Raw genomic sequence first — 16,827 nt, forward strand, 5'->3', positions numbered from 1 at the left:
TTGGAAGTCTTGCCATTCGTGAGGCTGTGGATGGGGGGAGTTCAGTAGCCTGACGTCCTAGACAGGCAAGGTAGACTGGTAAGGTAGCCTGGCAAGGTAGACAGCCCAGGGTTTTCCGTAAACCCATATGAGGAATAGCCTTCAAATACCAGCACAATACTGCCAAATAAAATGAAAATCTACAAACTACCCATTGAGTTATAGTGTTCCAGGTTCGAGTAATTGGCCAAATAACATTTAGATAAAAGAAAAATATTATAGTTCAGTCCAATTTAGAAGGTATTGATTTTAGTTAATACAATATGTGACCATTCATCTACACAGCAATATATTTTTAAAAATCGGTAAAAAATATACCCCTCTGGACAATACTGGAGTTTTTTTTACGATAAGGCCATGTTGATTTGATTATATGGATGACATCCGCGCGCGCATGAATTTTCGGTCGTTTCCAAAAAAAAACGTTTTCAACCATACTGTAAATCGTGCAAAACAGTTGCTAAATGAGCAAAAATATACCATAAGTTGCAAGGAAAACATTTAGAAACGATACCAATGTCGTAGAATGCCAAAATCAAAGGAAAAAAGACAAAAATGTAAAGAAATAAATTCGAAGAGTAGATTATTCGCCATTACATGTTCTGTGCCATTTGTTCAACCTTCATGACCACGTAGATTTCATAGTGAAAGCAACTTTTTTTGCAATACTTTTTTTTTATTCGCACGCGCGCATCAGTTTTGGGGTTCCCAGAGGATGTCATCCATATAATCAAATCAACATGGCCTAACATACAAATCATAAATGGTATTAGGCAAAAGTTGCCACACCTACCTAAGTGAACAATGGTTTAACCCTAGCCTTGCCTTGGGATGACTGGATGACCTGAATTAAAGATTATCGTCCGGGTGGACGATGACCCACCACTCTTTGTGGCGGAGGCCCTTTCACATCTGGAAACTGTGACAAGCTCCTCAGACCTTTTCTTACTGAAGAAAACCTCAAGAAAGTTGTAGGCCAGCTTCATTGATCCTTTGACACCTGTTGGGTCTAATTTAACCTTACACCACCTTTATGAGATGTCTTTGCTCCTGAAAGTTGTCAGAAGGCAGGGCAGTTGGTTCCGCGATGGAATTTCGGTGGCTCGGAGAACAACAACAACAACAACAACTAGAGTTCCACGATCTCATACCTTCGCCAAATGATGTTAGCTTTTATGATTAAGAAATTATATATTAATCCCCCTAATTATGCAAATAAGATCCTCATTTGCATGAATTATATCTGTTGATCATATTCTCCACCAAAAGACAGTCTTATCTTAACAATGAATGCCATGATGAAATTTTCTCATAAATTATGCAAATGAGGTGCTTATTTGAATAAGTTATGTTTAATTATGTTCACCTTAACTTAACTTTCAAACACCCCAAGTATAAAATTCCAGGCAGTTACCACTATGCAATTATAATATTTTCTCATTAATTATGCAAATTAAGTCTTCATTTGCATAATCGATATCTGCCTGTGTTTCTCTCATTCTTAATAACATATGTCACAAGCTTGAACTTCCTATTATGGAATGCAGCTGATAAATAGAATTTCCTCATTAATTATGCAAATTACATCCATATTTGCATAATTGTAATATCATTATGTCAAGCATCACTCAAGCTACCTACATACCAAAAATCACGATGATCCATCCATCGGTTCTTGAGTTATCCCCCTTTAAACATTTGTCCATTAAACCCCCCCCCTGCAGTTCTAGAGCAAGCAACTAGGGGGCTCAAACTCATGTCACTTTATCCCCAGCATAAGAGCTATCTACCATCTAAATTTCGTCACCCTAGCATGTCTGGATCTTGAGATATCAAAACCGGAAGTTCTGCTGCAGTACCATGACAAGCCGCCAGGTGGCCCAAAATCTAATCATTTTGAGGTCTCATCAAGACCTACCCACCTACCAAGTATCAAGACAATCCATCAAGACCTTCTCAAGTTATCGTGTTGACAGACAGACAGACAGACAGACACACACACACATACACGAACGCCCCTGAAAACATAACCTTCTTGGCGAAGGTAACTACTACAGCGACCGTCCGTTCGCAGAGCACCAGGGCAGAACCGGAAGGCAGCGTCGCGTACGAGAGTTCCGCTCGGCCTTTCGAAGAGATCCCAGGGCCGAAGGGCCTCCCCGCTCCCCGTCATCGGGACGGCGTTGGACTACTCTCCTTTCGGTATGCCATGATGATATATGTTGGTGAAGGATAATCTCCAAGCAGATCCTAGGGTGGCACAGGAACGTATCAAATTGGCCAGGCAGTACCCATTGGCCAGAGAGGGTCCAAGGGAAGCAAATTGGACTCTCTCTGGCGAATGGATACTGCTTGGCCATGCCATTTGATACTTTCCTTTGCCACCCTAGGATCTGCTTGTAGATTTGGTTTGGGAGGCCCTTCTAAGGCCATTGTGTGTTTTAAGCTTATTTGTTGTAACATACTTGGGATGAATGCACAGTTAAGTTGAGTAACCAGCCTACGTGTTATTGTTAACACTAAGAAGGTTATATGTCTAATAATAATGGGGCATCTTTGCGTGGAACTACTGCCTCTGGGGACAGACTGTTGCCAACGTGTGCACAGTAGTCTACAAGGTGAAATTGAGGCACCACGGCTTATAAATATCGATATGTGGTAGGTTCACTGTCCGACGTTCAAAGTACAACAATTACAATGCATGTAAGCTGATACCCAGGTTGTTATGTTACCTGTGAGTTTCTTTGAAGATACCGGATTGAGGGGCGATGGCCGTCTCTTCCAGCTGAACAGCAAGAGTTTGTACATGCATGTTGCTGATTTTGTTATCATAAAAATACTGCCAATCATCATGAAATTGTATTAAGCAATAATGTCCATCTATTACTAGTAGTAAGTTTGTACGAGTTACATAAAATTATGATAATAGTCTTCGACAGCTCTCTGACCCAGGTGCTGTAGACACATATTTTTTCTCTCATATGTGACGTCAGCACTGGGTCAAAGTTCGTCGGAAGTCGGTAGTGCCCCCCGTCCCGACCCACTGCTGACATCACTCGTGAGGGAAAAACACGTACCAACAGCACTCGGGTCATCAGGAAGCTGATGAAGACCGAGAGATTCGGTCGAAAATTCCGGTGAGTCAAATTCCTTTACTTTGAGAACAGTTTAATTGTCATTAACTATCATGAAATTGTGTATTTTCCTATCAGGTCAGTTTCCAATGAAAACAAAGCTGATGGAGTCATTCAAAGAGAGGACGAAGACCTACGGGAACATCTATCGGGAAAAAATCGGCCCGATGGACCTCGTTGTCATCAGCGATCCCAAGGAGATCGAGAGGTTGTTCCGTAACGAGGGCAGATACCCTGAAAGGCAGCCGCTTCTCAGCGTTGAAATCTATCGCGAACTGAAGAAGCTGCCGGCTGGAATAGTGAACCTGTAGGTATATAAGTGTATCTGTAGTGATACCGTTTTGTACTTAATATGCTTGTACTGTATATCTCAGAGATTGTCTGTGTGTCTGCGTGTGTGTGTGTGTTTGTGCGTGTGTGTGTGTGTGTGTGTGTTTGTGCGTGCGTGCGCGCGTGTCTGTGTGTGTGCGCGTGTGTGCGTGCACGCGCGTGTGTGTTAGTGCGTGTGTGTGTGTGCGTGTGTGTGTGTGCGTGCGTGTGTGTGCATGTGTGTATGTGTGTGTGTGTTTGTGTGTGTGTCTGTGTGTCTGTGTTAAAGACTGTGCATTTCTGTCCGCATGTGTGTGTGTGTGTGTGTGTGGGTGTAGGTATGTGTCTGTGGGTTTCTGTGTGTGTAAATTTATGAATTATGCGTGTGCTTGTCTGTTCTTGTGTGATCATGTTTTGACTGTCATTGATTATTTATTATCGATTATCTTATTTAATTACCTTGAATAATACAGTGTATAAAATGATTTAATTTTAGAAGGAAAAATTAGATCAGGTGTGCACTGTAGTTGCCTCTATTCCATAGAGTCGGTGAAGAGTGGCAGCGCGTGCGCAGCTCGGTGCAGAAGGACCTGATGCGGCCGAAGACGGTCGGCGCGTACGCCGCTCTGCCGGATGACGTCACCAGGGACCTGGTTGACGTCATCCGGGCTCTGACAGGGAAGGAGGAGAACGGCGGGCAAATTCACAACTTTACCAACTACGTGTACAGATGGGCACTGGAGGGTGAGTAACATTAACCCTACGGTCTAAGTTTCAAGAGCCTTCGTTCACCACCTTGCACCCTGCAAAGTGTATTGTAATTGTGTTAGGCCATGTTGATTTGATTATATGGATGACATCCTCTGGGAACCCCAAGATTGATGCGCGCGTGCGAATAAAAAAAAGTTTTGCAAAAAAAAAAAAGTTGTTTTCATTATGAAATCTAAGTGGTCATGAGGGTGGAACAAATAGGACAGAATATGGTTTGATGAATAATCTAGTCTTCAAGTTCATTTCTTTACAATTTCGTCTTTTTTCGTTTGATTTTGGCATTCTACGACATTGGTATGGTTTTTTTTGTAACTTACGGTATATTTTTGCTCATTTTGCAACTGTTTTGAACGATTTACAGAATGGTTGAAAACTTTTTTTTTGGAAACGGCCGAAAATTCATGCGCGCGAGGATGTCATCCATATAATGAAATCAACATGGCCTTAGGGATGAGTAAAAATGGTACAATCATTTATTTCGAGTGCTAGAAGCTGACTTTGGTACCCTATATTAGTCAAGGATCTCATGTATTTGTGTTAGGCATTTCCCCATTTCAGCTTTCGCTTGTAAGTTTGATTGCCCCTGTATTCCTTTCACTATGTTCATATGTTGTGACGAAAGCTCATTACGTACGCTTGTTCTGAATACTAGTATTAAATCAGGCCGGTCAGCTTGAAGAAGACCATTAAGGACGGGTTAAACTTTGGAAGACCTTGCATTTGGAGCATTCCAAACTGTTTGATAAAATTGATCGCTTTAAAAATATTCTCCTTAAAATCAAATCTTGCCCACCTAGCAATCAGTGTGGTTGTGCTGGACAAACGGCTCGGCTGCCTGACCTTGGACGACCTTGAACCGGGTTCTGACGCTCAGCTGATGATCGACGGAGTCAACAATTTCTTCAAAGCGTTCGTGAACCTGGAGCTCGCGGCAGTCGGCCTTTACAGGTACATCAGCACCCCAACCTGGAGGAGGTTTGAGAAGGCAATCAACCAGTGGCACTAGTAAGTTTACATCTAAGTAGATTTTTTTTTTTTTAAGTTTCGAATTCATTTTTACTCCGTGAAGGAGGTCAGGACCTCCGGACGGAGTGTTGTAATCGGCTGATTTTTCATGTTCGCAGTCAAAACACTGGCTTCTCTTTGTGTAATCGGCACGCAATTTTATACGCCGTCTGCGGGCATGCCCGTGTTGATGCACGAATGTGTATTTTTGCCGTTGCTGCTTTCGCGGTCAATGTAATATCGCAGACGCACCCCTACAATTACGAGGCGAATTGGAATGGTCCAGAAAAACGCGTTGTTGGAATAGCAGTGGGGGGGGGTAAAAGTTCATGCAGATACGGGGTGGTTTTTATAAGTGGTTCCAGATGTTTTTGCCCATGGTTAAGAGATGCCAAGTTTTTTGGAAGATGTTCGCAGCCAAAACGCATTCTTCCGTACGTCGCATTTTTGTGTAATTTCGCATGTGGTGTTGCATTATGTCCGGGATGATGCACGTCTTTTATTTTACCGTAGCTGTTTTGATATTGGAGTAAATGGTTATTTTCGAAACATCCCCATGTCGTTGAAATGTTGTCGTCCGTTTATGTCACCGGTAGTAAGTCGCGGCGGGGCTGATGGGGACGGAAATGTGGGGTGGTCAGAGGTCAACATTAGGAAATGTTAATACCCGATGACGTAATCCTATCGATTTCAAACTGGTCGGGTGTGGCGACCTAGTGGCGGCGTGTATTTGGTCACGTAGCAACTGGCCGGTCGTCCTAGCAACGACACATGGCCAATATTTTTGGGTTGGGCCGCTCCATAGTGTTAGTGGAGCAGCTCTTTGTAAACATGGACAATATTTTGACAACCCATCAATGTGTTCTGCCTCGTGGTCGGATGTGGTCTGGGGCTGGTAAACCGCACATACAGTACTAGTAGATCGGGTAATTTTATGATTTGCTAGTTGTAAAGGCGTCGTGTAGTATGAGCCGGTATATGAAGAAGTAGCCTGTGTTACACAATCATGCTTTCGGCCGGATTGATGTGCAACTGTTACTAATTACAGGGACTGCGCTAATGCCGACCAGTCGCGCTGTCCTGATACACCGCGAATGTGCGAGTGTTCCCTGTAGACAGTCCCGGGAGTCATTTTTTTCGCACATTCCAGGAGCCAAACCAAAATACGTTCATGAACCGAGTACCAAAAAAACGAAACGTGAAAATCGGATGATCGGACCTGATGTACATTTCTCTTTCTGTAGATTGTACACACAATACACACATCTTTAGATAATCTGGCCATGGCAGGTAAAAAAAGTAACCCTGAATCATACTAGATTAGCGTAAATGCATGTTTATGCGTTCAAAACAAGAAAAGAATTTGTTTCCCGGTATTATTCTCTTGAAACACGGCGCTGAATATTTACGCAAAAATATTTCGGGCATCGCGCGCCCTTCCCCGTTGTTTAGACTGTATGCAAATCCCGCGTCACGTGTCGGCATTTCGGATCTTTGATTGGTTGTTGCGTCTTAAGATGACTGAGCCGACGCGCGTTTAAACAATTTTTCTTTGTTCGATTTATCACACTTCACAGAGAATTGTCGCCAATGGCTACTTCTTTTTGTTGCAATATATAATACTTCACGGAGAATTGTCACCTATGGCTTCTTGTTTTTATTCATTTCATTAGAAAAACAAAATCATGGCACAAGAAAATTAATGACGTACATGTATGACAACAGAACTGATTCATAAAACCGGCAGACAATAAACAGTAGAAACAATGACAAATTAATGAGAACCCTCAGGAAAATAAATTCAAGCAGATCTTTCGATGGCTACAAAGACAGTATCAAATTGGCCAGACAGTAACCATTGACCTCACTGTGTGAGACTGGCAAATCTCTGGTGGCTAATCGATACGTTATGGCCAATTTGATACTGTAACAGTCTCCGTGGCCACTGAAAAATCTGCTTGGAGATTACTAGTAGTTTTAATGCATTCAAGGTCTTCATCTTCTGTTTCAGCCCAGTTTTATGAACTTGTCTATTGATATTGGTGACACACACTACTTCTGTGGCTGTTACTTGTCCAAATGCATTAATTATGGTCATATTTATTTTATTTTATTCACATGGATTTTTGAGCATTGGATAGGAAGCACTTGTTGTGCTTATGTAAATCCGCTGCTCATAAAACATAATACAAATGTAAACATAAAGATGACATAAAGTATAGCATTAACATAAAATGAAAGTGGCTGGCGCACCAATACCTAGCATAACATTATTGAGATTGGTCAAATCTTCCAGAGTGGTGGATATAATATCAAAGATACGGCAGTTGGTAGGGTATGGGAGGGAGGGGCTACCTGTAAGAAGTAAAGTACATAATGTGGCGTCGTTTACGTTGAGTGGGTCGGAAGGTAGTATGTTTTCAAGATAAAGGCAAGATATGGATAACAACATTTTGGTCCATTCAGTATTATAAAATTTGCAGTGTAATAAATAGTGTTCTGGTGTCTCATTTGGATGCCCACATTTGCATTCGGGACTACTGATACAGTGATGCTGGTAGTTCAGCTGGCTGAAACCAAGCCTGAGTCTGGTAAGGTGAGTCACATGGTGTCCGTGGCCTTGAGAGTAGTGAGGATGTCTGGGCATGCTATCAAAGCAAGACTCTAATTTGTTGCTTGAATTGGCATGAAACCTCAGTGTCGCTGCCAAGTTGCTGAAGGAAAAGCTGGCTAGAAGCACGACCGAAGAAGGGAAACCTGCTGAGTCCGACACGGACTTTCTCCAGAGCCTGCTCTCTAGAGAAGACGTCACGTTCGAGGAGGCAATGCTGATGGCGGTGGACCTTTTGGCTGCTGGGATCGACACGGTACGTTACCCTAACAGAGATGCCACCCGGGGCCCAGCCGGATAGTTTGCGGGCTGGTTGGAGTCTTCTGTCCTCTATCATCATATTATTAATTTACCTAATCTAACTATTTGACAAACGTTAAACAATCTGACAACCAGTTTTCTGTACGCTTTTCAATTTTCTGTACTTTTTAACGTTTTAGTGTCATGCTGGACCATTCTCATAATCATATAATCACCCGGTAGTTTACAGACTTTTCTTTCTCATCTCATCTTGTCTCATCTATTCTTTGTCTTATTATTCAACCATTGGGGAACCACTATTTTTAGTTGCTATTTGCTAGTTGCTATTGTACTTGATCCCTTGATTTGTTTATCATGTATTTGATTATCTACTTATTTCAGACGGGAAATACCTTGATGTTCAACCTCTTCTGCCTGGCGAAAAATCCCGAAGTCCAGGAGAAACTTTACCGTGAGATCGCAGAGGTGGTTCCGCCTGGGAAGTCCATAGACGACAAGACACTGAACAGGATGCACTACCTGCGTGCTGTGGTGAAGGAAACTTTCAGGTAATATTTTATTTAAAGACCATGCTTGTACTATAAAATCACCAAATAAATTCGGCTAACATAAACTACCGGGCCGCAGTCTACCTCTGACTACCGTGGTGGTAACATGGGCAGAGACCTGGCTAAGACTGTGAATGACCAAGACAAGTTTCAAGACATTCTAAAAAATGAATAAACAACAGATAAGGAATTGAAGTACTGTTGTAAGAAGTTAGTCTCACCAAATCCAGAATGTAATGACAACACTGGCTGGTTAAACTCTGCCTAGTACTAGTAGTAATGTCAGAGCCTTGGTTAGACATTGGCCTGCAGTTACTTGTACAGTTCTACAATGTAACAGAGCTTCACTCTAGTCTCTACATGTATACTGTTTTCTTAGACTACCAAATGGACACCACAATTAGAAGACATGTTTCTAGACACCCTGACTGTCAGTGCAAATTCAGCTGTGAGGAAGACATTTTCAAATTACAAATATAAATACTGTATCTACTAATAGACATTTCTGATAGGGCCTTTTATAAAGTTAAAATTGAACACAGGGTTGATTTCCCAGAGACTGGAAGCTGTTGATAGTTAATTTCTTGATTACTTGACTTAGGTACAATTATCTTGATCATTCTACATACTTTTTGTGATGTTACCTTGAAAACCAGCAAGGAAAAAATATTTGAATCCGATCGACCGGTATTATGCTAATCTGTCCCTGTCATTGTTTCTAGAGACTAGACAGCCTGGGATGTTTATGTGTTTATGGGGGTCAATTCACTATTCAAGCTGCTGGAAGAGCCACAGTGGGGAGTATTTCATTGTATGTGGACCCTGGGTTCACTCTTTTCGTTTTTAAGGTGTATATATTAAGGTGTTTACCTTCGCAGAAAGAAACGTTTCTTTTGCTCAATTTCTTCTTCCTTTCCAAACAGATTAGGTTGATGACCTGGACAAGATGGCTGTCACCATGGCAATTGTGAAAATTCGAATTTAGGCCGGACGGAACGCCCAAATATGATTTAGTTAAGCCCGGACAGGGATACAGTATCCACGCGTCTTCCGACCGAAGTGACCAAATCAGCGCGTTATACCAAAGTTATACAAGAAGGCAGTCTACTTCTTGATAAGTTCGTGCACATTTATCCTCCCGGCCGTTGTCGCCTATCGGCTCGCTTGGTGGGAATCGTTTAGTTCGTTCGGTCGCGAATTGCTCCTTTGCCGGGTGGAATACATCCTCAATCAATTTTTTGCTAGATATGTTACAATGTTTAAACTTCTCTGAGACAAGATTTGTCTACTTATTCTACTGTTGACTAATGTCGACGCTGACTGTTACTTTTATCATGCTCGTTTGATTGTTTGTGCCAGTTAATAAAGGTTACTGGTATTCCCACCAAGATTAGAGTCGTTGTCAGTGATGGATCAGTTTATTTATAATATAACGGCCGGGAAGGGAGGCATAAATTCATTTTCGTGAAAAAAGGAAAATAAACATTATGTGTTTGTTTTGTAAATGTTACCTTTCTAGTTTTCCCTTTTTTTAGAGTTTATCCAACTGTTGGCAACAACCTGAGGACGTTGGACCGGGACATTGTGTTGTCTGGATATGTCGTTCCAGCAAAGGTATGAGACATTTGTTCCATTGTTTATTTTATTTTATTCATTTATTTATTCTATTGAAATTGCAACAATGCAATACACGTGGAACAGAGGCAGCTGTTGCTGGTGTTGTGTCCCGCAGATAGAAATGGATACTGGACAGACAACACTCATTTTTACTTGAGTCTAGTGGGAAAAGTCGTGTAAAGTGCCTTTCCCAAGGGCACAAGAGCGATGGCATGTCAGGACTCGAACCGTGGACCTCTTGATTCCGAGTCGCGCACGCTGCCGTTGCGCCACACAACCCCACAACCGTTGTTTGTATATAGTTTAAATCTTTTTTTGTGCATATGTGTGTGTTTTTACTTTCTGATTTGTTTTATGTATGTTTTTTGGTTGAACCCTGGAAGATTAGCCTTTTCGGAGATCAAGAGACAAACCACACTGAAAACAAAGCCTCTGTACAAGCTTAAAAGGTAACAAAACAAAACACTAAATAAAAAAATATAAATAATGTTCTGTCATTTCTAAACCAAACGTCTTGCCAATGACATGTTGTATGCTCCACTACATAGACAACGATCATGATGGCCAATGACGTCATCAGCTCACTTCCGGAATACTATCCAGAACCGGAAAAGTTCAAACCGGAAAGATGGCTCCGCAATGACGTTGCATCCGGCGGCATACCACCGTTCGCGATGCTGCCGTTTGGATACGGAAAGAGGATGTGCATCGGTATGGATTTTAATCGACTTAAACAATTCAGTCACCATTTACATGTATTATAAATGTCATGGATTATCTTTGTGATTCAGTAAGTATGTTTATGCTTGTTCTTAAAGATTTAAATTGGAATTTGGTTTGACTTCTTCCTCAGGTCGGCGTTTTGCAGAACAAGAACTGCATCTTGGGTTGATCAGGGTAGGTTCCTTTGTGAATGAAGGGTTAAAATGCATTGAAACTATATATCAGATTCGTCGATGAAGGTTAGACATCCAGGCAATACGATACGCCAAAAAACAGTTACTCAAGCAACTGGATATGATTTTGAAAACGTCAGACGTTTCAGCTAGTATCCACTAGCTTTCGTCAGTGACTGAGAGACCAGAGGGGAAATGCAGGTTTATAAGCACAACCTATTGATTGATATGCAAATAAGTTGAAGACAAATTTTTGGAAGTCGAAAAAGGAACAAAAGTCAGACAAGTCAAGACAAGATAATGCAAATTAGTCAGAAAGCTCCTGTTACACAGAACAGGAGCTTAAAGAGCAGGCTTGCACTATATAAGAACCCAATAAATTCGGCTAACGTAAACTACCAGGCCCCATTCTGTCCCTGACTACCGTGGTGGTAACATGGGCACAGGGCTCTTGAAGACACTTTGTGTTTGTAACATATTGAAGACAGATAAGGAATTTATGTACATGTACAGTCTGTTTTACAGAAAGAAGATAGCCTCACCTTACCCAGAATATAGTAATTACACCACTGTACTGTTTTGCCAAGGTTTGGTGGTGTTATAGATTGGCCGGCAGTTACTTGAACAGTTCTAACAGAGATCCAGTCTACATGTATACTAGTGCTGCTTTCTCATACTACCAAATTGACACCACAATTGCAACCCATATTTCTAGACTCACTTACTATCCAAGCTAATTCAGTTGTGAGGTTGCCATTTTAGATATCTGTAATTAGAGGCTTTGATGAAATGTTGACAAGACAGTTTGAAAAATTGAAATTTGACCACAAAGTTGGTTTTCCAGAAACTGAAAGTTGCAGATAGTATTTTCTTGATTTATGTGACTCAGTTACAGCTATCCCGATCATTCTGCATGGTTTGATATTGTTAGTTTGAAAACCAGTATAGAAAAAACATTTGAATTTGTTCAAAAAGAGTGACAGTTATTATGCTAATCTGTCCCTGCCATTGTTTTCGGTGGCTGGACCGTCTAGGATGTTTATTAGTTTATGTGGTTATGGGGGTCAATTCACTATTCAAGCTGCTGGAGAAGCCACAGTGGGGAGTACTTCCTTATTGCGTCGCCCTGGGCACCGAATCCTCCAGTTTAAGCTCCTGTTATACAGAACAGGAGCTTAAAACCTGTTTTCCCCTCTGGTCTCTCAGTCACTGACGAAAGCTAGTGGATACTAACTGAAACGTCTAACGTTTTCAAAACCATATCCAGTTGCTTGAGTCACTGCTTTTTGGCGTATATATCAGATTGATAAGTCCATGAGGGGTTAAACCTTAAAGCTGTAACTTGTGCTCAAGTTCTGTCTCATTCTCTTTTCATGTTCTCCTATGAATTTCAGAACGTACTGTCAGTACAAAAGTTAACATTTCAGTTCTATTCTTTTTTAATCTGTTGCTTGCTATCAGCTATTCTTGTGGAAACTCGCTTTCGGTAACGTGCTTTGTGCTTCTTCTTCGTATGACATTACATTACAGCTTTGCATGTGTGTTGGTACAAATCATTATGAAATAAAGACTAAGCTTTAACTTCCAACACTTAGATTGCAGAATTGGGACCAACCCCAAATTTTCGGTTGACTCCATCAACCTTGTTCACGGAATGGAACCGTTTACTCTTGGAACGTGATTCTGAATCAGACTTCTTTGCAAGAGGAGTGAAAGACGTCTACATAAGAGCTCACATGCAGACCTACCCTGAATAGAGACGGGGGCGACACAAGTTATCTGGTACGTATGACCCGCTACTACAGTCACGTGTCTCTGACGTCACGTTCCAAGAGTAGACGGGTCCATTCCGTGAACAAGGTTGATGGAATCAACCGAAAATTTGGGGTAAGTCCCAATTCTGTAATCTAAGAAAGTGTTGGAAGTTAAAGCTTAGTCTTTATAAACATTACAGCTTTGTTTATTTGACAAACAGATTGTTCAGAGCTTCCACGTGGGCTGGTCCGGAGAAGACATGAAGATGGAGAACAGGTTTGTCAACGCACCGGACAGGGACAGCTTCGTCTTCCGGGAGAGAGTTTGAGCTGCATGAAATCTGATATTTAAGCATACTTTTTTGACGTTACACAGTTAATTATTTTATGACGCCTGCATGCACACACACACACGCGCGCGCGCGCGCGCGCTCACGCACACACACACACACACACACACATGCATACACACACACATATGTATGTATATATATATATATAAGATGATTCACAGACATTAGTTGAAAATGGAACCGTGCTGGTTTCAATAAGACAATACAAGGCAATGATGTAATAAAATCTTACCGTTTTTACAAGCATATAATGAATTGCAATTTCTCTCAATAGATATACTGTATTCGTATATATTGACCTCATATATTTTCAACTTTCAACTTTATCTGTTCACCCAGGTATCACACTCAGGCCACTCTGGCCTGTTTTTCAGGAAATCCTGGTACAAAAGCACAGACAAACACCTAACAGTTAAACAGATTCACAATACATACAAAGTCTAAAAATAGCACATAGATAAAACTAATCTTAAATACAATTCGATAAAAACTGTTTAAAAGTTCTGAGACTGAGCTGCTGTCGTTGTTGTAGGGGGAGTGAGTTCCAGAGGTAAGGTCCATAGTACTGTAAGCTGTTCCTGTATGAAGTGACTCTTGCTGGGGGGTAGGAGAGTAGGTGGGGGTCATAGTCCCGTAGCCGTTTTAACTCTGACCGAGTAGTGCGTACACTCAGTGTTGGTGGAGATTCCCATTTGAACAACGATGTCATGTACACAGGCGCACATCCACGGACTGCCTTAAAGACAGAGACAAGAGAAGCTACTTCTGCCCGTTTACGCACAGGGTCTATCCCTGCCTCTGCTCGCAAGATGTTAACGGGGACATGGTCTCGGAGTTTGTGGCCTAGTTTGATTCGCACTGATCTAATACAAATGTATTTTGGTTCCATGAATTGGTTATAACGTGGATGTTATGAATAATAACACCAACACGACCTCATACCTTCGCCAAATGATGTTAACCCTTGCGGGTGACGAATTATACAATTTTAATCATTGATTTTGTACATAAGAGCCTCATTTGCATGGATTATGTCAGTTGATCATATTCTCCATCCAATGAGAGCCTTATCATAACAAAAAGGCTATTATAGCACTTCCTCATAAATTATGCAAATGAGGCAATGATTTGAATAGATTATGTTTATTGATGTTCACCTTTACTTAACTTCCAAATGTGGCAAGTATGAAATTCGGGGTGCAGCAGTAACAACTATGGAATTATAAAAAGTTGCCATTAATTATGCAAATTAGGTGCTCATTTACATGATCTATATCCTCAGATGTTTTTCTCGTTCTCAAGTAGATGTCACAAGTGTTTCATAGTTCTATTATCGAACAAAGCAGATTCATAGAATTTCCTGTTCAGTCTTTTTCTGTTTTAAATTCTGTTTGTAACTTTAATTGTGTTCTATTTTCGCGTTTTTTAGATCATCAACGCATTTCAGTTGTATCAACACGTTTACGATATTCAATAAAGCTTGGTGTGAGGGTACGTGTATGTTGTAACGGCTTCTTTTTCGATGAAGAGCCCAACGTCCAGCCCGCTCTATCCCGTATAGCCGGTCTTGTACGGCAAGGCAGTTCTGCTTAGAACCGCTAGGATGTGGTGGGGGAACATGCACAAGAATCATACCTGATCGAACAATGATGAAGATTTCGTTCAAAAAGAAATGGAGAGAAAGACAAACTATTAACAGCAAGGTACATTGGTGCAATCAATTTGTCCAGCTAGTTCTGATGAACAAGAAAACAATAGAGGAAGAAATGTAAACCGTAAAAAATCAAAATGTTGACGATTGAGACAAGGTCAGTCTTGCGTTTTTCAAGTTTAAAAAGCAAACAAAACAAGAGTTCAGAGATCTCATACCTCCATGAAATATGGACACAACTTTTTACTTGTTGCAGGGGACTTCAATGGACAGATTGGAAAAGAAAACACCACCTTTACTTATAACAGCAAGACCAACAGAAATGGGCAAAAGCTGCTTGACTTTGCAGATGAATCTGGTTTAATGATATGTAACACTAAATTTATGAAACCCCAGGGTAAATTATGGACTCACCAACACCCCGCTGGGTATCGGTCACAAATTGATTATATCTTGTCTCGTAAGAAATGGAGGAACAGCATCAGAGACTGTCGGGCTTTTTCGTCTTTCTCCAGTGTTGGATCCGACCATCGCATAGTATCCTGCATAGCCTACCTTAGTCTCAGGGCTTCTAAGAAGTCATCTCTTTTAAGCCCTATGAAGAAGGTGGACTGGAGTGCAGTAACAAAGAACCCCACCTTGAAACAGCGCTTTGCAGCTGAAGTGAAAGACCAATTCGACACTCTTGCAGATCCCTCTGATGACATCGAAACAACTTATAATAATTTGATAGAGGCTACAGAAAAAGTAGCTCTCTCCACATTACCGAAGAAAAAGAAAACCAAACCATCACCCTTGAACTCTCATATTCTGGTTACTAAAGCACGTAAAGAATTACTCACAGCAAAGCAAGTTTGGGAGAACAGAGCTACTAGATCCAGCTACAAAAATTTAACTGAAGCCCAAAAACACTTGGATGATGCCTACGCAAAGGCTGAAGCAGAAGTCATCCAAGAAAAGATAGATCGCATTGCTCATCTTCATGTCACGAAACAACATGATGCTGCCTGGAAACTATCAACGAACTAACTGGTCGGAAATCCAAACCAACAGTCAAATTAAAGGGGGGTTCTCCTGAAGAGAGGAAAGACAACTGGCTTGCACACTTCAAATCCCTCCTGGGTTCATCTACGAGGACTCCATCTGCGAAGCAACTTAAGATGTCACCCGTTGTGGAAGATCTGGACATAGTAACAGATGCCTTCACCCCAAGTGAACTTGAGTTGATTCTGAGATCTCTGCATGACAACAAATCCCCAGGGTTAGATAATATACCTGCCATCATTTGGAAAGACCCAGTTTTCAAGGACCTTCTTTTGTATCTGTGTAACCAAACCTTTATGTATCATAGACCACCATCATCCAGGTTAAAAGGAGGAATTGTTCCCATTCCCAAAAAAGGCGACCTAACATCTGCCTCCAACTATAGAGGGATTACACTTACTCCTATTGCTGCAAAAATATACAACAAACTTTTACTTAATCGCCTAACCCCTGTAATAGACCCTGTTCTTAGGAGGAACCAAAATGGTTTTAGAAAAGGGAGGTCAACAATTTCACAGATTCTTGCAATACGGCGAATAATCGAAGAGTTGAAGAGATGTAATAGGGATTTTGTATTGCTGTTTGTCGATTTCCGTAAGGCGTTCGATTCCATCGATAGAGATGTGATGTTTGAAATTCTAGCAATGTACGGTATTCCATATTGTTTTATACAAGCAATCAAGGCCCTGTATAGAGATACTATAGCTTCAGTGATCACACCTGACGGTGAGACTAGTTCATTTGAGATAGTTACTGGAGTTCTCCAGGGTGATACTTTAGCACCATATTTATTTATCATTGTACTTGATTATGTATTACGAATATCGCTAGACG

At 41.2% G+C, this 16,827-nt stretch overlaps 1 protein-coding gene across 1 annotated transcript; it reads left to right on the forward strand.

Annotated features, from left to right (window-relative positions):
* Window positions 1-924: 924 nt before the first annotated feature.
* LOC109469369 (probable cytochrome P450 49a1) lies at window positions 925-13,357 on the forward strand. Its single transcript, XM_019767872.1, is given in 12 exon segments — window positions 925-1,171; window positions 2,094-2,194; window positions 2,196-2,241; window positions 3,252-3,480; window positions 4,027-4,226; window positions 5,051-5,258; window positions 7,957-8,125; window positions 8,512-8,678; window positions 10,214-10,292; window positions 10,844-11,006; window positions 11,149-11,192; window positions 13,167-13,357. Coding segments are annotated over 12 exon segments (1,608 nt in total). The 5' UTR covers window positions 925-1,077; the 3' UTR covers window positions 13,275-13,357.
* The last annotated feature ends 3,470 nt before the right edge of the window (window positions 13,358-16,827 follow it).

This window comes from Branchiostoma belcheri, unplaced genomic scaffold (genome assembly GCF_001625305.1).
Source record: "Branchiostoma belcheri isolate BF01 breed outbred unplaced genomic scaffold, Haploidv18h27 scaffold200, whole genome shotgun sequence".
NCBI lineage: Eukaryota > Metazoa > Chordata > Leptocardii > Amphioxiformes > Branchiostomatidae > Branchiostoma > Branchiostoma belcheri.